Raw genomic sequence first — 21,652 nt, 5'->3', positions numbered from 1 at the left:
TAGATTCAAAATTTTTCTAAATCATTGTAGCCATCTGCGTTCCACATACAATTTTTGGGTACCTTGCGGGATCGAAAACCGAATACAGGTGAAACTAAAATAAGTTTATTTGGTCGTCGTATTTCAAAATCTGTTAACCCGATAAATCCGATAAATTGATTTTAATTTTTTTACGCTAATCACCCTGTATCTCTTAAACCGGAAGTTGGATCTGATTAAAAAAGAAGCAGTTTTTTGGAACGTTGAGACCTTTTATTTGAATGTTAGATGGACGAAATCGGTTCAGGAATCTACTAGCTAAATGAGTGACATTATTTTATTTTCATTTCATATATCATCTTGTAGTTCCGGAACCAGAAGTCGGATCCAAATAAAATTCGGAAACAATATATGGGAGCAGAAGCAATTATCAGCAGTATAGATCAATATAAATATGAAACTGTTTTGAATTTGAAAATACTGCCATCTTTCGAATACATATATCATGTTCGAACGATTATGTTTCCAAAAACGAACCGTGCTAAAATCGAAACATTATGAAAAAGGGTGCTGTGCATAGTCTTTTAAGTGCTAAGAAACAATTGCATAAAGCATACATTAAAGATCGTGTTTCAAGATATGCTGAATAAGGCGAAAAGTCGCTAACACAAAAATATCGATATATCTGGACGGATTTTAACAACCTATGGCTTGTTGGATAGCTATTACTGTGCGAAATCTAAGCCTGGAAACATGTTCTGTTTTTAAGGTCAATTGTTACAGATATTGTCAAAAAACATTGATATTGTCAAATTTTGACATAAAACTTCGTATAACTCACAAAGTAAATATCCGATCTTAAAATTATTCAATATCGTTTAGAATGACGGAGAGACCTTTCATTTGCGAGTTTCATCAAAATCGGTCCAGTCGTCTCTTTGTTGACAACATACACCCGGATATTTGCTCAGTTCGTCGAGCTGCATTGGTTGGTATATGAAACTCGGTCCTCGGGAATTTTTTCTAAAATTCCAGCTAATATGGATATATATTTATAAAAAAAGGTAAAACACTTATTTCTTCATTTAGGGGTTAGCCAGTTATTTCTATTTTTTCTTGTATATTTGGTGGTATGCTAATGATACTTTCTATTTATCAAAAGTTCTTTTTTATTTGCAAGTATATGCAACTTAGTCGTATTGAAAGCTTCGAAATCACGCGCAAGATTTATATAAAGCAGAACTCCGAAATTTGAGGTACGGGTATAGCGTGATGGGTAAGTCGATGCCCTTTCACGCAGCCCACCTGGGTTCGATTCCCAACCCCGCACATAGGGTCAGCAAATTTTTCTGGCCCGAAGAGGGCGAATGACCTTATGGTTAAAACCTCTATAATCCAAACAAAAAAAAACTCCGAAATCAATCCACATATTAAGACTTTTCACGGTCACTTCGTAGTCATTTCACAACTTCGCTACTGGGCGCAGTGGTTCAGGTTGGGGTCAAGAATAAAAAAAACTTTTGTTTTTTTTTGCAATGACTGAGCGGAAACATATACTAAAATTAATAAATCGGTAAAAAACTTTAATTAAAATATTCTTAAATTCAATCTTTTTCCTTGATTGTCAGATAGTTTCGTTTTATGATACTGGAACTTAAATCAAATTGATCCATGGTATCATTTATTTTTCAGCTCTTAAAGTTCACTGGTGTGAAAGTGCTGTTCTTATTTGTGCGCGCAAACATTTAACGACAGACGACGTTTTGCGGTACAGAATCTGTTGCAATCTATCAAAACCCGATTCAAAGATGAATATTCAAAAAAAGGACCAGTGGTTGGGTTCATAACAGTTCGGCTGAAAAGTTCGTATCGTTTAATAGAAACACACATTTTTTTGCCAAAATTCGTAATTATTATTGAACATAATTGCCATCAGAGGCGATACAGCGATTATAGTGATCTTCCAACTTTTCGATACCATTTTTGTAGTACGATTTGTCCTTTGCCTCAAAATAGGCCTCAGTTTCAGCGATTACCTCTTCATTGCTTGTAATTTTTTTACCAGCGAGCATTCTCTTGAGGTCTGAGAACAGAAAAAAGTCACTGGGGGCCAAATCTGGAGAATACGGTGGATGAGGGAGCAATTCGAAGCCCAATTCGTTCAATTTCAGCATGGTTTTCATCGACTTGTGACACGGTGCATTGTCTTGATGAAACAAAACTTTTTTCTTCTTCAAATGAGGCCGTTTTTTTGAAATTTCGTCCTTCACACGCTCTAATAACGCTATATAATAGTCACTGTTGATGGTTTTTCCCTTTTCAAGGTAGTCGATGAAAATTATACCATGCGAATCTTGCACAAAGCTTTCTAATATCCAAATATTCGTGAATAATATGTCCAACACGTTCCTTTGATATCTTTAGGGTGTCAGCTATCTCGATCAACTTCACTTTACGGTCATTGAAAATCATTTTGTGGATTTTTTTCACGTTTTCATCGGTAACAGCCTCTTTTGGACGTCCACTGCGTTCATCGTCTTCGGTGCTCATATGACCAGTACGAAATTTTGCAAACCACTTACGAATTGTTGCTTCGCCCGGTGCAGAGTCTGGATAACACTCATCAAGCCGTTTTTGGTATCGGCGGCACTTTTTTTCATCAAAAAGTAGTGTTTCATCAACACACGAAATTCCTTTTTGCCTTTCTCTATAGAAAGGTATTAGAATTGCTGGAAAAACCGACTTTCGAACGGAGCCTCGGAGACCCATAGTGTTATATACCATTCGACTCAGTTCGACGAGATCGGAAAATGTCTGTGTGTGTGTGTGTATATGTGTGTGTGTGTGTGTGCACTTTTCGAAGATATTTGAACGCGCTCAATTTTCTCAGAGATGGCTGAACCGATTTTAACAAACTTGGGCTCGTTTGAAAGCTACTGTCGGGCCATTGATCAAGTTCGAAGATCAAATGGCTGAGACTTTTGCTTCCGGAGATATGATTGTATAAGTGGCGTAACCGACAAAAAGCGTTGTATTTGAACGCGCTCAATTTTCTCAGAGATGGCTGAACCGATTTTAACAAACTTGGGCTCGTTTGAAAGCTACTGTCGGGTCATTGATCAAGTTCGAAGACTAAATGGCTGTGACTTTTGGTTCCGGAGATATGATTGTATAAGTGACGTAACCGACAAAACACGTTGATTTTTACCGCTCTTATATATATAAGGGTGCCAAAATTTTGAGATCACCTCTATTTTCGTTAAGCTCTAGTGCTCAAAAGTTTAAGCACCTCGAAAAAAGCCTTCAAGCAAAATTTGAGCTAAATCGAACATGCGTAAGGGGTGCTGCCCGGTGGTAAAGGTTTGACAATTTTACGATCTTGAAAAAAGCACCATAGGGGGGAGTACATGAAATTTCCAAAATCTTAAAACTGCATAAAACATCGAAATTTAGTCCCAAAAAGTCGACTTTTTCAAAAAAATTTTTTTTTCGAGATGACACTAAATCTCGACGTTTCATGCAATTCTAAGCCTTTTGGCATCAAAAAATTTTTTTCGATTTCGAAAATTTCATGTACTCCCCCCTATGGTGATTTTTCAAGATATATGAAAATTCCACTAAGTGGACTGAGAAGGCTTTTTTTTTTAGATTAGCATCACTGTTCTCATACAAATAGGCAACGCAAATGTCAAGCACTAGTTTGGAAAAATGATGCTGACTGTGTGACATAAACACTTAAGCATGCTTTTGTGAACTACTCGAATCAATCTGAATCTATTGGTGTCAAAATTAGTTTCCAAATTTATTTAATAAAAGTATGAAACATATTTTCATGAGACTGTTATGAAAGAAGAGAAAGGCATTATCACACCACTAGGTGGATTAAGAAGGGGTTTTTCCATTTTTTTCACAATAACAAAAGTAGCTTCACTCAAAATGCAATATCTCACAAACTAATAATCAGACAGCTGTCAAATTTATACACGTATCTTTTGAAGGTTGGTACTAACTGAAAATGGTATGGATTTAATTCTAGTGGTGCGCTCTCATAGAAACGATACGAACTTTTCAGCCGATCTGTTATATGTAGTTGAATGTCCAGTAATGATGGCATAATTCTATGAAAAACATTATCTTCCGATAGAGGTTCAGCTGACTTCTCGAAAATTTCCTGAAGTAAGCCAGATACAGTTAGTTGGGGTTATTGAATAGAATCAGTTTCATGTTAATTTACTTGCCAGATTGTGCTTATAAACGACACTTACAGCGCTTCTAGTGAGAAACAGTTGTACTTTTTTCCATTAGCTACTGTCATAAATAAAATAAACCTAGATTCTCCAGTGTAATAGTAGTGTAGTTGAGCAACCCGTGACACCAAAAGCGCCGTCTGGTGTAAAGTGGGTGCGTAAATGCTCCTAAAATGCATGTACAAAGTTGCCAACGCATTTAACACAACCATGTTGAGCGTTTCTGGTAAATTAGTGCATTTACAACACTTTTATTTTTGAGTTTTATTTTTTCCTTGTTATGTACATTTTCCTTTTTATGTGAGCAATAGAGCAATAGTCGGGTTTCGGAAATATGTACCCGAAACCTGACCCGAACACGAACCGTGTTAATCGGGTTCGAGTACAGAAAAAGATGTGTTTGTCGGGTTCGGGTCGGGTACGGATGCCGATTTTTATTTTCAACGGATACTGGTCGGGTTCGAGTTAAAACATTTGGTCGGGTTTTGGGACTCTTACGGGTACGGATAAAGATTTCTATTTTTTACGGGTCGGGTTCAAGTTTGGAATAAAAATAATTCTCTGGTTCGGGTCGAGTACGAGTATTTTATTTTCGATCGGGTACGGGTCGAGTTTGACAAATTTTTTCTAGTGTGCAACGCACTAAATTAGCCATCCTCGTGTAAATGTTATTATTGTTGTGCTATACCAGACCCTGTCAGCTTGAAGCGAATTCAATCTTCAGTTCAGCAACGCCATCGAACGGCATCATATTCAACATATCATGCCAACTGTATGAGTGCGCAGTGCTACTATTTTGGCGCGCACGAATTTGACATTTCTCTCTCCTACTTATATGTACGAGAGTCGATGCGGACTCGACTGAGGGCACAATGCTCGCAAAAAAGAATCTTGACAATGATTTGTTCGGTAAATGTGAGAGCTGGATATCTTGTTAATATGATGTCTTTGGCTATACCTGAAAAGATTAATAAAATTGACGATGTCAAATTCATTAGCAACTCATGGGACTATAAGACCACTTATTCGATCCAAACTTGGTGAAAATTCGTCAAGCCATCTCAGAGAAAAATAAGTAAAATCCCTTTTGGAGTTTTAGATCACTTTTTCCGGTACTTCCGAAATCGGGAACTGCGGATCGGTGTCGCCAAAGATAGTTCGATCAGTAAGTAACTTATATAGTCTACAAATTAAAACAGTATTGAGCTAGATCTAGAAGAATTTTTCCCTCATCTGCATCGGCGCTTTAAATGACGGTGTGCAATTTTAAATAAACTCTATCCTATTGCTCCACAACCGGAAGTCGGATTCGGATAGAATTTAATAGAAACCTATGGGATAATAAGACCTTTCATTTGAGCCTTGTGAAAATCGATCAAGCCATCTCTGAGAAAAAAAGATTGGCAATATTTGATACATACATATATGAGTATGTATTTCTCGACTGAGAGTAGAGTTAATAGTTCTTATTTGTGGCTTTCTCAGTTTAATATATTGAATGACAATGTATTTGTTAAATTGTCCGACGTTTCGGTCGTTTTTGATTGCCTTTTTCAAGGGAAACTACAATTAGTGTGAATTCATTATGGTGGAAAGTTTGTAGAATAGTAAAAGTATACAGACATTGATCAGCTCTCCCCCGGTGAACGACCAGAATTAGGTTAAAACCGGGGATAAATAAACGATATAATAATAATAATAATTGATCAGCTCGAAGAAACGCTGTCAAATGGTGTAGGACATTTGGCTCTCGGAGCCAATTATTACTAATTTATTTCAAGTGATTGCATATACCTTTCTACGTAGACAAAAAAGTTAATTCAGTCAGAACACACTTAGCAAATATCGTGTAAATTTACGTCTTCTAAGACCGACATATACGAGCGACAAAAACGACTCATTTTCACAGTAGATCTAACACTTATTTAATGCATTCTGACATATTTTTAAGTGCTGAAGCATGTAAATTTACTCGTCTGCTGTAAAAGTAGCGTATGTTCGACAAATATGTAAATCATTCTTGTAAAATTCAGTAATTTTACGAATTACGTTCTTATGATTTGAGTCATATGCGGATTTACGTCACCTTTAAGTTTTATTATTTTTTGCTGTGAACTTTGATAGAGGTATGAACTAATAACAGACAATCTACGCAGGTGACGATCTGAATTATGGCAATATGGCTCGGAATTTCTCATACCGTTGCGTAAGTTACTGCATGGAACGGAGAACTTGATAATAAGTGCCACGTAATACGTCAGCGTTTATCATAATACATATTATTATGTAAGAAAGGTTGCGCTACAAACCTTTGCGATTAACTTTGCCAGATTGCTAGTAGAAGAGTTTTCATGGTTTAAAATTGGTCTGTCACATATGATTGATTACGCGCTAGTATTTATTAACAATGAAAATAATCCAGATCATTGTATTATTCATCAATCAAATCAGTAGCAAAAAATGCACAAAGAACAAAAATTATTTCAAATTGATAAATGTCTCTTGTATAAGAAAATATGTAGCAATTGAAAAAATTGGAGATGTACGATGATGCTTGTTACAATACAAACCATTATCTTCAGTGTAAATGGTTATTTATTATCGAAATCTATTAATAGCCGCCTTCCATAGGACCACACACTTTAAAAAAATCTTTAACTTTTACGTCTTTACAAGTTTACAATTCGAACCATGTAAAGATAAGTCATATATTTAACTTCACAGTTATCTTAGCTAAAGTTTACATCGATACGGATACAAAAATTGTTTTTACGTGTTAATTGATGTAATATTGTGTCATCACCGAAGAAATTTCGGCATGCTTGAATTTACGTCAAGCGTAAATTCGGAACCGGCAGTCGAATCCGGAAAATATTCAATAGTTTCCCGAATAAAATTTGTTCTCGACGAGTTCGGGTTTAGAAAAAAATTTTCTTTGGGTTCGAGTCGGGTGCAGGCAAAGATTACTGTTTTTAAACTGGTACAGGTCAGGTTTAAATATAATTAGTACCAACTCGTTTTGTGATTTAGACGATCTGATCCGAATGGCATACGTCACTTAAAGCAAAAGTCAATTTTCACAATGATTGCATAGCCTTCCTGTATGCGAAAGGCAAACATTTGCTTCTTCCTATTTTTCTTGTTGAATTTACAGCTGTCAATTTGAGTGAGGGCCAGACCTCGACCATTTCCAGATTTCTTAGAAAATTGAACTAACTTTGCTCCAAAAATACTCCTTCTAGTGGAGTGGTACTGCCTTTTCCTTACCCTTCATAATTGCCGAGAATTTTTCTATTGCGCAAAGTATTGGCAAGTTTGGCGGATTTGGTTCCGCCGGTACAAAAACTACAACATTAGTTTTGGACCACTCTATCACCGGTTTCGTGTAATGGTACGATATCAGATCCGGCCAAAACAAAGTGTCAGCTGCGTGGGAACGAGGACCCTTCTGAAGGCATTCATCTTCTTATATTTGACGTTAAATACGGTTTGCTGAAATTGCCGCATTTACAGATCGCCTGCCACCAAGTATATCTTGACAAAATATTCGAACTTTTTCTTCCGGAACATCCAGGCGTGACTTGCTGATGAAAAATTCGAGGACTGGAATCTGCTTGGTGTCCGCTTCAATAGACATCTCTTTGTCCACTACGACGCATTTCTACTGAATCAACCACCCGTGGTATAGCTTCCTGATACGGGATTAGGTCATCGTATTATGTTTATTGGTTCGAAGAGACTCCTTCGTTACCTTGAAAACATTATGTCCGACTCTCTCTTCATTGTCTGTTCGATGCACGATGACGAATTGACTCACCTGCTTTGCGTTCACGGGGTTGCATTTCTTCACTATTTTCCGCTGCCAGCTAACCGCGAGGTCGTAAGAGTCACATTGAACGATTTTAACTTTCGGGAGATGTCGATTCCCAACTACTTCGCAATCCACCTGTGGGGCTGGCCTAGATACTTCACGACCGTAGCCCAACACGAAGGCCATCTTAATAACCACTTTACCATTTTATACATGTAAACAGCATAGCTTTAGCTTAGCTTAGTTGATCGCCCGTGAGTTTCCCGTGATTGATCAGAAACAAGCTGAATTTGTATGTTGGCCCAAATGCATGATACATATAATATTATTATATGATTATTGCTCTGGTTAGCCGGCAACATGTTGCAATATTATTGCGTTATTAAAATACGAAATTTCTTCCGAAACTCGTAAAACTCCGGACAGCCGGGTGTCGGGAAGTTCGATATAAATTCATACATTTAATTCATTTTGATGTTTTTTTTTTTGCTATAGATAGCCGTAATACTTGCAAAATATCACTCGATCATCATCAATCGAACAACAACGCCGTACGCGATACGAAGTAATGTCGATACTCTCTACCCGAAATAAAAATCCATTTGGTACTTTTTTTCATTAAAAAAGTACCAAATAGATCCTCATCGCTGTCTAAACTATATTTAGAAACATCCTAGTTAAACACGATAGCAAAAAAATATCTGCACGGTTATAAACTTTACGCGCGCGTACTAAACTTAGCTTTTAACCCGAAGAAACTATGATCAAACGTTCCCCGAACAATCGACGGAGTTTAGTCTAGCCCGATTTTTAGTAAGGAGAAATATAACAAGATTGTAAATAAGAAAAAATATCTCTAAGGAACGATCTCACCAGCATCCTGCTTCACCTATTCGCATTGCTGTAAACAACGCGAGATGACACACCACTTCTAAAAAATATAATAAAATTAACACTCGCGGATGGGTTTGCTGCAGACCAACTTTAGATTTTCTAATTGAATTCGATTTTTACACGTTCCAGCTGAATCTGGTAACATAAATCTTATAACACTTACAATAAGATGCAGATGACGCTTCGATCGGTTGATGTCGTTTAATTTTGGGCGGTGAATTTGCAGTTTCTGTCGCTTGAACATTTTTATAGTTTCGAGAATCAGTAATATTCAATAAATAACACTTTTCACTAATCAACACACACTTGCCACAGCTGCACTAGCACTGAAAATAACTGTTTCGATCAATCACTTCACTATAAGCTGTTTGATACACATTGTAATTAGACTTTTTAGAGGGCAACACTTAGGCACCGCATCCTACTCCCAGTGATGCCAACTCTCTTTACCATTTTACACATGTATACATGTACATTTTAGACTCATTCACTTACCCATGCGGCATATCTTGAAATGGACCAGTTTTCCGTTGAAAATCTTTGAGATATCAAAATATTTGAAGGTTATCAACCTTTTTTGATTCAGAAAAAAGAAATAATAAGTTTTTGTTCTGTTTTGTGAAATTACATTACCGTTTCCTTTCCAGTTACTAGAAATGGAAAATATTGTTTGTTTTTTTTAATGAACCATACTTCCGAACAGCGGTTTATTTTGATAACGAAAAAGACAGTCATCGAACTGATTTTTCTAGCTAGTCGAGAAAGGCTTTTTGTTCGCTCACGAAAATTTGACCGTCATTCTGCGCTAGACAATCAAGCTAACTGTGAAATAAGAAAAAAGTTAACTATTCATGAACTAATATTTGGATCTCTGGACATATTTTCTTTTCTAATCAGTTCTGTTTCACTATCCACCAATCAAATGAATGAAATATTAAGCAACGTTTGTTCGGCACGTATTGATTTTTATTTTTGCAGAGGAAGACGAAAATTCACGAGTGTCATTCCAGGAATGATATTCGTGGACTGAATACTAATGAAGCTATTTCCGTTGACCTTTTCTCCTTCGATATATAGTATCAGCAGGATGGTACAATTTCGACCGAACCGAATTCAATCAATCGTGTCTTTGCTATCTTTGAATCTGGATGCAGTTGAGCTTTGCGGAATACATTGAATCAGGTCAACAAACGGACATCTTATACGTGTATACAGCTACAGCCATGAGTGCCTATCACGTGGTGGAGACAATGTTGCACGATAACTCCTACAACAAGGTTCTTGTAGTATCACAATGAAGCAGCACTTGTAAAAAGCACCTAACCACCTACCAAGACACCAGCTCCCAAAAAAATCATAATGTCGTGTGTTTTCACTTCTAACAATGATCGCCTCGGGCCCTTTTGTAGACGACAAGGCCTCTCAGTGTAGGATTGTAGTACGTAGCTACAGAAAACAACTGTTGAAATACACGTGTGATATACATTTTCTCGTCCCTCCACCCGTTCGAGCAGCACGGTACATCCTACTAACACTCTACATGTGTAGGCTCGACGACAGAACAAGGCACAGTGGCTAAATATAATTATCACGGCCCACAATCACGCTCATTCATGTGCTGTGGGCTTTCATTCAATTAATTTTCATGAAGTTTTCACGCCTCGAATACCTCTTTATTTGAAAAGCGATTGTCATTCAAACGATAATGATTCGATTATTTTGATTCCGATCGGTCCCACCAAGCTTACATCAAAGTGTGGCAGTCAGTACCATCCGTATCCGTTTAGCATAAATAGATATAACATACGTGAAGTCAGCCCTCAAATTGGATAATCATTTTATTTCACATCAGATATTTTTGTGGTGGTGAGAACGATTCAATTATTTCCGTGATGTACACGATTAGTACGCCATTTGTTGTTGACTGTTTCTATATGAGTATTCAATAAACCACTAAAAAGTGATAGGTATTCTATTACGATAATTCATATAAATTAACTAAGAAGAGAGAGAGAGAGAAAAGGCTGTTTCAACATTACATGGCAGTGCATGAAGGTACAATGCCCAAAATGTAATTATTTTCATCAACAAAAGAATTGAGTTTCGATATCATATCACAGCAAGATATGGAAGATCTTGCGTAGCTACGCACATTCCCAGTCTACTCGCGATATTCATATCCCAAACCGACTAATTAACTCATCACGTACACATAACTAACCGAAGTGCTTCGAAAACTTTTCCAATTTTCTTCTCTGTTTCATACTGCTTTGGTGAATGAAAGGTCAAAGAAATATCTCACGACGGATGAGCGCTGGTTGGAGCATCATAACCAAGAACGAGAATCAAATCAGAGTTTTGGCGAACCATCATTAGTTGACACTTAGTATGTTTTTAGATGTTTTGTATACAGTTATCAATTATGTAATTGCAATTTGACGCCAAGTTAGCCCATATGCAAACAGATTCCATGTTATTTATCTTCAAAAACACATAACATTATTTCAACAACAACCAAATTCTTCTCCCTTCCAGATTTCTCCAAACCATGGAGATCCGAGGCCTAATCACCCGCCTGCAAGGTCCATGCCACTTCCGACATCTGATACTGTGCAGTCTGGGACTCTACTCCATCCTGGTGCAGTCGGTTCACTGCCGGCATCATGACATCGGTAGTTCGGTGGCACACCAGCTAGGATCGAAGCACTTGTCACAATCATCCTCGTTATCGTCATCCTCGCAATCGTCGTCATCGTTAGCTGAAGAGTCGATACTGAATAAAGATTCAGGTAATTATATTCTGAGCTTCTCTATGTTTTTTCTTCTTTTTCAATCTACTTCAACTTTACCGCTCTATATCTACGTATGCTTTCTGTTATTTTTTTTATTGAATATTACATCTTCAATTTATTATCATCCTTTTGGCGTTGAAATTGATTATACGTTCTCAGCTCTTATTGCAACGAAATCTCTGTGCCTGTGTATGTTTCGATTTCGAATGTACTGTTCTGTCTAGTTTAAATTTCCATTCCGATTGAGAAATATATTTTCATGCCTACCTATTTAGATGTTGGATTCTATTTTTATATGTTTGCTAGGTACCATAGACAATCCGGCATTTTATTCGTTACGGTGATGTTCCTGGACCTACTGTTGTTGCTTGCAATATCGACATCATCCGAATAAGTCCACAACTGGCATCTCATATTCTTTAGCAGCTAGAGCTTCGAAGAAACGTTTTTTTTTTGTTCATACACACCACAACAAAAAATCATGTAATTCTGCGTCTTAATAGATGCATATAAATGAAGCGTTCCAATTTACTTAAATTTACATTCAAAATCATGTAAACATTAACCATTCACAGCTTATTCAATTGAATTCAATAGCAAAACAGACACAAAGCTTAAATTCACAATTTTGGTTTTTGCTAAGCGTTTGGCTACTGAACATAAAGCAGACGACAGCTATTTTGTTGGTTCTAAAATAAACAATTGAAAAGCTTCATTGCTAAAATTCACGCGAGTTGATCGATAGATTGTTATCGAGTTATATCACAACAGAAAGTCGTATTTAAATCACGACACGAAAATCTTTCCGAGATAATTCTCTTATAGGCAGAACCGAATTTTGCAACTCACCACAAATAACACCAGCAGGCAAAGTGTTCTGAAAACCGGTTCGGCAGTTGCAAAAGATGTGCAAAAAAAGAAAAGCACACTCGATTTTCTTAGAGACCGCTCAACCAATTTTCTTCAAATTAAATTGAAATTAAAGGCCTTATAGTCCCATAGCTTGCTATTGAATTTCATCTCGATCCGACTTCCGGTTCCGGAGTTACGGGGTAAAATGTATTAAATAAACTTAAACAGTGCACTCGATTTTCTCAAAGCTTAGGTCAAATGAAAGATCTCACAACCCCATATAAATCAACCGATTTTCATCTGGATACAATTTCCGGTTCCAGAATTATAGGCTGATAAGGATAAAAATTACATGACATGTGAAAATCAAGCCAAATACCTTCTGATCAAAAAGAACCGGAATTTTCATTTTCAAATTCCCGCGCTAGTCCAATCGGTAAACTTTTACTCTCTCAACGTTGGCAACACTTTTATACACATTCTGTCAAATTTTGACGCAGATCGTACGATTAGTTTTTGTTTGGCGTCTATACAAAGAAGTTGAAAAATTTTCGTGTGGCGATTTTTATAATGGATGGAAATTTAGAACAACGGCTCGCCTTCGAAGCGCCATTCGGTCCATTGTTTTGCGTTTTCGACGTCATATTTATAGATCCACACCTCATTACCTGTTATGATGCATTCGATGAATGTGGGGTCACTATCTGCGTTGGAAATCATCTCTTTGGCCACATCAACACGACGCTGTTTTTGAATGAAATTCAGCTTTTTTGGCACCAGCCGAGATCATCATCAGTTAAAATGTGTTCGGCTGATCCATAAGAGATGCCCAACAACCCAGAAATCTCTCTAATCGGTACAGAACGATTTTTCAACACGATTTGCTTCGCCGTTTCAATGTTTTCCTCAGTAACAGATGTTGTTGGGCGGCCAGGGATCTCATCATGATCCAAGCTTGTACGACCACCTTTGTAGCGTTTATACCACTCGTATGTCTGTGTTTTTCCTAGACACGATTCACCAAAGGCCTTTTCTAACATTTTCAACGTTTCGGAACACTTAAATCCATTTGCAACACAAAAATTGATGCACGCACGTTGTTCTAAATTTTCATCTATTATAAAAATCACCACACGAAAAATTTTCAATTTCTTTGTATAGACGCCAAACAATAACTAATCGTATGATATGCGTCAAAATTTGACAGAATGTGTATAAAAGTGTTGCCAACGTTGAGAGAATAAAAGTTTACCGATTGGACTAGCGCGGGAATTTTAAAATGAAAATTACGGTTCTTTTTTGATCATGGTATATTCAAATAACCGTGTAATTCTTTCGATTTTCACAAACTTAGACTCAAATAAAAAGGGTTTAATCGTTATTTAGAGCGAAAATGAAAAAATTGGTGAAAATTTATAAAATTGAAAAGCTCGACGAACTGAGCGTCGTGATGTCGGTGTGTGTATGTATGTAAGTATGTGTGTATGTGACAAATAATGTCACTCGATTTTCTCAGAGAGGCTGAACCGATTTTCACAAACTCAGATTCAAATGATAGGTCTTACGGTCCCATAGATCACTAATGAATATTACCCTATCCGACTTCCGGTGATATGCACCAACAAAATTGAAAAAAAAATTTCACTCCCGATTTTTTCGGAGGCATGATACAGCTGACCACAAAGTACTTTTTTGGTGTAAAATTATCAGTAAAATCGATTCCATGTATTTAGAAGGACCGCACGAAACGCTATCATGTTCATTTTACCCCAAGTTCCCTTTTTATACTGCATTGTATCATAAATCAAATAAACATAGATTTCTCACTATACGGTGACACTAACAGCACCTCTAGTGACAAACGGGTGTACTTTTTTCCATTAGCTACTGTGGTTGTGTTAAATGCGCAGGCAACTTTTTGCATGCATTTTAGGAGCATTTACGCACCCATTCTCCACCAGACGGCGCTTTTGATGTCACGGGTTGCTCAACTACATTACTATTACACTGGGAAATCTATGTTTATTAGATTTATGATTGTATTCAAGCTTAACTATATAACATGAAACCGATGAACTTGCAGAAGAGCGAATAGAGTGTCCGATGTAAAAAAGTCTAACAAATCGATTGCATATAGTTTTATTGACAGCAGAAAACTCGTTGCACCGTTTTACCCCATTTCTTTTCTAATTATAATATACAGTTGAAATATGATCTACAATCATTCATTGAATTCATTTGTTATCCAATTTACAGGTCTTTCTTCGTAATATCAATCGATTTTCATCAACCGCAACCAGCTTGCTTTCGGTATGCGAAAGAAAGTTTAATCAGAAATACGACTTATGAATTAAATTGGGGTAAAACGGGTTAAACAGGCTAGTGCTGTCATTCCCATTGTGTTTAGTTGGATCACAAATGTTTTGCACGTAATATGAACCCATATTGGTAGGTCATACTGGATCTGCTTTGGGATTGTAAATTTGAATTCAACATAAAATTATATTTGTCGGAAAATTGGGGTAAAACGATGTAGCACGAAGCATGCGATCATGAACACTATCTGTAAATTATTATTTGAGGTTATATGCGAAACATAGAACTGTTTAACCAAAATTGGTGCAAACATCGATCAGTAGAACTTTTTTCCTGTAAATTCACGGAAGAAGATGACTGGGGGTAAAACAGAATACAGTTGTATGCGGTCAATCTTATTAAATACAATCCATTTATCTAACTTATGAGCATCTCAGAAATACCTTCCGATTGGTGGAATTGAATTTTTTCCTGAGTTTCACAGTTAGTTTTCAAAGTAAAGTAAAAAAAAAAGAAATTGGAGCAAAACGGGCATGATAGTGAATTTTGCGGATCTTTTAACTATCATAAATCGATTCTACAGAAAAATTTGCATAAGAAATACTAATTATGAAAATATTTGCTCATGTTTTTATAAAATTATTGAGCATAGTCGCGTTTTTGATCGTTTCTTCCCCACTTTGCAACGGTTAAACCGATTTTCAAAAATCATGATTTAAATTAAAGCTCTTAGTTTCTTTAAAGTTACTGTATAATTTCATCCAGATCCGACTTCCAGTTTCGAAATCAAAACTTTCAAACTGTCATACAAATTGATGCAAAATCGGCACGCATCGGTACGTGCTGGTACGGAAGAAGAAGAAAATACCACCGCCTAGCACACAGCTTGCTTAGTTCAATTTTGTATAACGTGCATGGTTGCCACATTTGAATCTATATTAACTTGACATAACTGTTTCTAGTGATGTTTCCGAAAAGATAGGTAATATGATAAAGGCATCATTACACCACTAGTTTTTACCGAAGCTTCACTAATATCAATGAAGACATGAGTTATATGAGAAAGGTATCATAACCAGTACTGTAAAACTTCATTCAACTCAATTGAAATCGAATGCACACACTGACGAACACTCTACTGCAGTAAACTTCACATTCTAACACACACCCTTCGCAGTGGCTCCGAATGGGCATCATCCCGCCCTTCATTCGTTTCTCTTTATACCGAAACTCAGTTTAACCACCGTGAGTTTATCTCTTGACGTAGCAAAATATCTCTTGCAACTGAATCAGAGAGCGGCCTTCAAGTGAGGTTCATGTAAACATTTGAATTGATTCAAGATAATGGATGAAAGGTAAACCAGTCATGATAACTGAAATATAAATTTAAAAATAAACATACATTAATTGTTCCCTCTTTCAGTTTTCATATTTTATGTTTCTAAACACATCTCAATACATTTCAAAACAGTTGAAATTATCGATTTTTACTTGCTGGTGATAATTGAAATCTCAAATGAGAACCGCCACCCTCTATTTATCATTATGGTCGGAGAGAGTTTTGTGTTATCGAGTTGATGCTTATTCATTCACATTTGCTCACTAGCCACAGTGAAGACAAGGAAGACAATGAAACAGGTAAAATACTTGGCACTAGAAACTGCACGCTTAGAAAAAGTTACTCAGAGTTTGAGTACTTGTTACTCATTTTCAAATGATACATGGAAACGTCAAAAATTGAGTAGTTATCATCAACGATATTGAGTAACTCCTACTCTAAATTTGAGTTTAACGCAATAACTCGTTTTTTTGTTACTATTCGCAAGATCAGTCTAAAAGTTGTAATAACCATTTCTAGCAACAGGTTGTATATTTTGTTAGTGAGATCGCGTATTTCGAGGGAGAGTCGCTCAATACAAACGGTGTTGTGTCTGCAAAAACCGGAATGATAAACTCCGTGTTGTGCTTTAGAATGAAACCGAACATGCTCAAATGTCATTTATGAGGAATAAGTGTATGATTGGTGCCTGAGCATAACTGACATGTATGTTAATTTGCGATTGACACACTACTCCAAGCAACCACCACTTGATATAGTATCGAGTTCAATTACTTAATATTTTAAGACAATACACTCAGAAAAGGAGCAATTTTTTTTTGCAAATTTGGTATATGTGAAACAAAATTTCACTCAAAATTTGAGTGATAGTTACTCTATTTTTGGTACATGTACAAATAAAGTATTACTCAGTAAATGAGTAGATTTTACCCAAATATCGTTTCTAGTGGAAGAACTCAAATTTGAGTAACTTCGGAGTTACTCTAAATTAGAGTTGTTCCACTTTTTCTGTAGATGAGTGAGATCTTACTCATTTTTGAGTAACTATTTTTAAGCATGTGAGCAAGCAAAACATCAAGTGACTAGGTACGGTTATTCAATTGACGATGGATTCTAGGAGTTTCGGCAAAAAAAGTAAAATGAATGAGAAGAGATATGCTAATAGTCAGGTAGTCAGGCTAATAAGCCATAAATTTCATTTTTATCAAAAAATATTCGATTGAAATTAAGTTTTACCGCACTGATTATAACATTACTAGGAGGATTAAAATCAGAGTTTTTACGTTGCATTCCATTTACTTCAGTCTTTTTACGAACCACTCCGGAACCAACCAACTGCTTAAGTCTTTTTACGAACCAATCCGGAAACGAACCAACCAACGGAAACTTTATTTACTACTTTATAAAAAGAGGTTTTTGCATAAACCGCAGTGCCGACCCATTAAGTGTATTATATTTACTTACATTGAAGGGTCACTAGAGGTAAGATTATATATCGCAACGAGATTTGGCTTTTCTTTTCACACCACCTATTTTTCGAAGGGAGAAGCTTACAGTAAAAATTTGTTGATTTTAGATGTAATACTAATTGAAATATCAAAAACTGACCGTTTTAGAGCAGGAGTAGTTTTACATATGCAGCAGCCCTAATTTTATCATAGATTAGGCCGGAATCTATATCTTAGCTAGTACAGATAGTAGATCAGTAAAGTTATTGCAATGCTCACTGCTGGCTATTTTAACATATTGCATCAGCCAGAAAAAACTGCACCACCAAGCGAGTTAATTGATTATGTACACAAGCGACGCGATCGCATTGAATTCACGTATACCCATAGGTGGTAGTTATAGGTGGTAGTTAGTCAACCAGATATATGTAAAACTGGAATATATATATATATATATATATATATATATATATATATATATATATATATATATATATATATATATATATATATATATATATATATATATATATATATATATATATATATATATATATATATATATATATATATATATATATATATATATATATATATATATATATATATATATATATATATATATATATATAAATATAGCTTTTGGTTAGGTACTTATATTTTGAGTATAAAAAGGACGGTTTTTCATTTTAGAGGGGCTTCTTAATTCTACTGTTAAGAGTAATGCTCATTGGGCTACCCGGTCGCTACCGTAATCAAACTTGGACACCATTACTCGTGGCAAAAGCAGTTATTAAGGAAAAAGGCAAAGTTTAGTATAACAGTTAGGTCAGGCACAAAATTATGTTATTCCTTATTCCTATAGTACTGATGATTTTTTCTTAAAAATTTGAAAACAAAGCTCTTATTAACCAGTTATCACCAATTTTCATTATTCAAATTTTCTAAATTATTTCTTATAATCGATTGACTCGATTAGTATTTTAACTACTTTTATACCTTATTTTTTAAATATAAAAAATAGGTATAGAATTCGCTCAAACTTTTGCAGAATTTTCCGAGGCCGAAGGACGAGTGTCATATACTAATCGATTCAGATCGGCGAACTGAGCAAATGTCCGTTCGTCCGTTTGTGTGTGTGTGTGTGTGTGTGTGTGTGTGTGTGTGTGTATGTGTGTCTTTGTGAGGGTGTGTGTGTGTGTCCGTATCTGTGTTGTCAACAAAGAGGTCGAGATCTCAGAGATAGCTGGACCGATTTTGATCAAACTAGTCGCAAATGAAAGGTCTTCCCGTCATCCTGAACGCTATTGAATGGTTCTGAGATTAGATGTTTACTTTTTGAGTTATACCAAGTTTTATGTCAAAATTTTCAAAGTTTTTTGACAATATCTGTCACAATTGGCCTTAAAAAAAGAATATTGTTTTGGACGTAGATTCCGCACGGTAATAGCTATCCAACAAGCCATAGATTGTCAAAATCCGTCTTTCTTTATCGGAAATATCGATATTTTTGTGTAAGCGATTTTTCGCCTTATTCCAGTCGTACGAGTTTTGAGCAATGTATGACAAAACAATGCTTGGGAGCAACGTGAAACACAATTTGTAACATAAAATTGTTTCCAAGTACTAAAAAGACTGTGTACAGCATCATTTTTCGTGACGGTTCACTTCTGGCAATATAATCGTTCAAATATGACATATGTAAACCAGATGATGGTAGTTGAAAAACAATTCCATAATTATATCGATTTCAACTACTTACAGCAATAAATGCTGGAAGAACATAAAACCTATACACCATTCGAATAAGTTCGTCGAGATCAGCAAATGCGTGTGTGACAAATAATTTCACTCAATTACCTCGGAGATGACTCAACCGTTTTCTACAAACTCAGAAGTCGTATGCAAAAAGGTTCCTGAATTACGTTTGGATCCGACTTTTGGTTCCGGAACTACAGGATGATATGTGAAACGAAAATAAAATAGTGCAACTCATTTTTCTCTTAGATCGGTGAACCAATCTGAGATTCAAATGAAATCTAAGAACCATCTAAGATTCAAATGAAAGATCTTAATATCCTGTATAACATCTTGCTTTTTAGTCAGATCCAACTTCTGGTTTAGGGGATACAGGGTGATTAGTATAAAATTATCGATTTCACAAAAATTAATCAGGTTTATCGGGTTTGCAAATTTGGATAGTCGATAACCAAATAAACTTATTCCAGTTTTAGCGATATTCAGTTTTCGATTCGAAAGATACCCAAAAATTCAATACGCAGTTCGATTTCTCGAAGATGTCTACACTAATTTTCAATCAGGAATCAGTACTTATTGGCTCAAGTGGCACGTTTCCCTAGTTATTTGGAGATTTGTGCCTCAATCGTCGTCTCAAAAAAAGCCAAATCGAATTTCAAAAACAAAAAAAAACAAATTACAGGATTTATGATCCTATACAAAATAATCAATTTTATCCGATTCTGACTTCCGATTCTGGAATTACAGGGTGATAAGTTTTTAAAATTCAAACCGATATGGAAGATGACAATCCAAAAAAGCTTGAACATTGGACTCAAAATCATTGCAATTTATTCGTCATATAAATTTATGGCCATACACATCGTTTCGGGTTATGCTGATTCCTGAATACCGGCTCTGAAAGTACCTTAAATTACCCCAAACTTTAAAGTGGAACTTACTTCGACATCTCATGGAATGTTCAATCGATTGTCACACGTTTAGATTCAAATTCGATCTGATTTGCAGTTTCGACATTACAGAGTAATGATTGTTCAAATTGCCGCTTAAAACGACGGTCAATCAAATAGTGTCATCAGAAGTGAAACACCGAAGAATATTCATGCAAAAAACACATGCGGATTGATAGAAAAAAGGTACCATCTCACTGCTAGGTAGATTAAGCACATTTTTCAAATCAAAAGATGGCTTTTTGATCAATTGGTTTCTCAACAAAACATTTGTTTTTCCTGAACGGCCAAGTTTCGTGCACAGTGCTCAATCGAGGTCGATGCAAGTGTGAAGTGCTTATTGTAGAGTAGTCGCTTTTCAACAGACTATTTCAAATGTTACGAAATACGTAGCCCTGAAGATGAAGGATATAACCTTCGAAGCATTGGCCGCCAACGGAAAATAAATATTTTGAAGAGAATTGACCAAAATGCGACCTTTGATTATTAACTACTGGTCGATCCAGATGATGATGTAGGGATTAACCTTGTTTGAGTTGGGGTACACAACCAATTTCATTATCTTTACGTTTCGTTTTAGACTGTTGTGCAAATAGCAATAACTTTCCGTCAGCCTAACGGTTTATGTTGAACTAGCAAAGTCTTGGCATTACATTCCTTTTGTGGATTTTTTTCCTTTCTGTTTCAACAGATTTCGCAGCCGATTCTTAGTGTACAGAATCATTGCATGGCTAGTACTAAATGGATCCTACTGACACTAAGAATGCAGGTGGCATAACAGTTCAAAATAAACGGTTATCCACTGACGAGTTTAAGACGAAACGTAAAGATAATGAAATTGGTTATGTTCCCTAAATGACTATTTTGATTGTTTAAAAAAAATATTGGTTGAATCAAACCGGGATTGTTATTGTCACTATATCAACAAAAAATGTTAGAATTACACGGAATTCAGTTATTTTTACAATCAATCAATCCTTGTCACTACCTCGATAATTTTTTCCCTTTCTCGCCAAGAATTGTAGTCGACAGTCTTACTTTTTTGCTAGTGTGAAGCACAATTATATGCAACACTCTTAGCTTGTTTGCGGTATCTTGAACGAAGATGCAGGGGTTCCACACTTAGAAAAAAACGTTCAATGGTGGTCCTTCATTGGTCCAATACGTTGGATCATTGGTCCAATGAAAGTCCAATCAATCGTTCAACGGGAGGCCAACACGGGACCTTCGTTTGCCGATTTTGAAACAGACCGTTGAACCGAATGC

General features: G+C 36.0%; 1 protein-coding gene across 16 annotated transcripts in view; it reads left to right on the top strand.

Annotated features, from left to right (window-relative positions):
* Positions 1-21,652, top strand: part of LOC131429444 (acetylcholinesterase) — a 265,785-nt gene that overhangs the window by 220,891 nt on the left and 23,242 nt on the right. For 15 of the 16 annotated variants that reach the window (XM_058593571.1, XM_058593569.1, XM_058593560.1 and 12 more), the window contains one exon: positions 11,467-11,720. In XM_058593571.1, the coding sequence (XP_058449554.1) occupies positions 11,480-11,720 (241 nt within the window). In that variant the 5' untranslated portion in view covers positions 11,467-11,479. Of the gene's footprint in view, positions 1-11,229; positions 11,318-11,466; positions 11,721-21,652 lie in introns of those variants that run through there. The other variant, XM_058593570.1, reaches the window with a different exon arrangement.

Source organism: Malaya genurostris, chromosome 2 (genome assembly GCF_030247185.1).
Source record: "Malaya genurostris strain Urasoe2022 chromosome 2, Malgen_1.1, whole genome shotgun sequence".
NCBI classification, from domain to species: Eukaryota; Metazoa; Arthropoda; class Insecta; order Diptera; family Culicidae; genus Malaya; species Malaya genurostris.
This window is presented reverse-complemented; position numbering and strand designations above follow the sequence as displayed.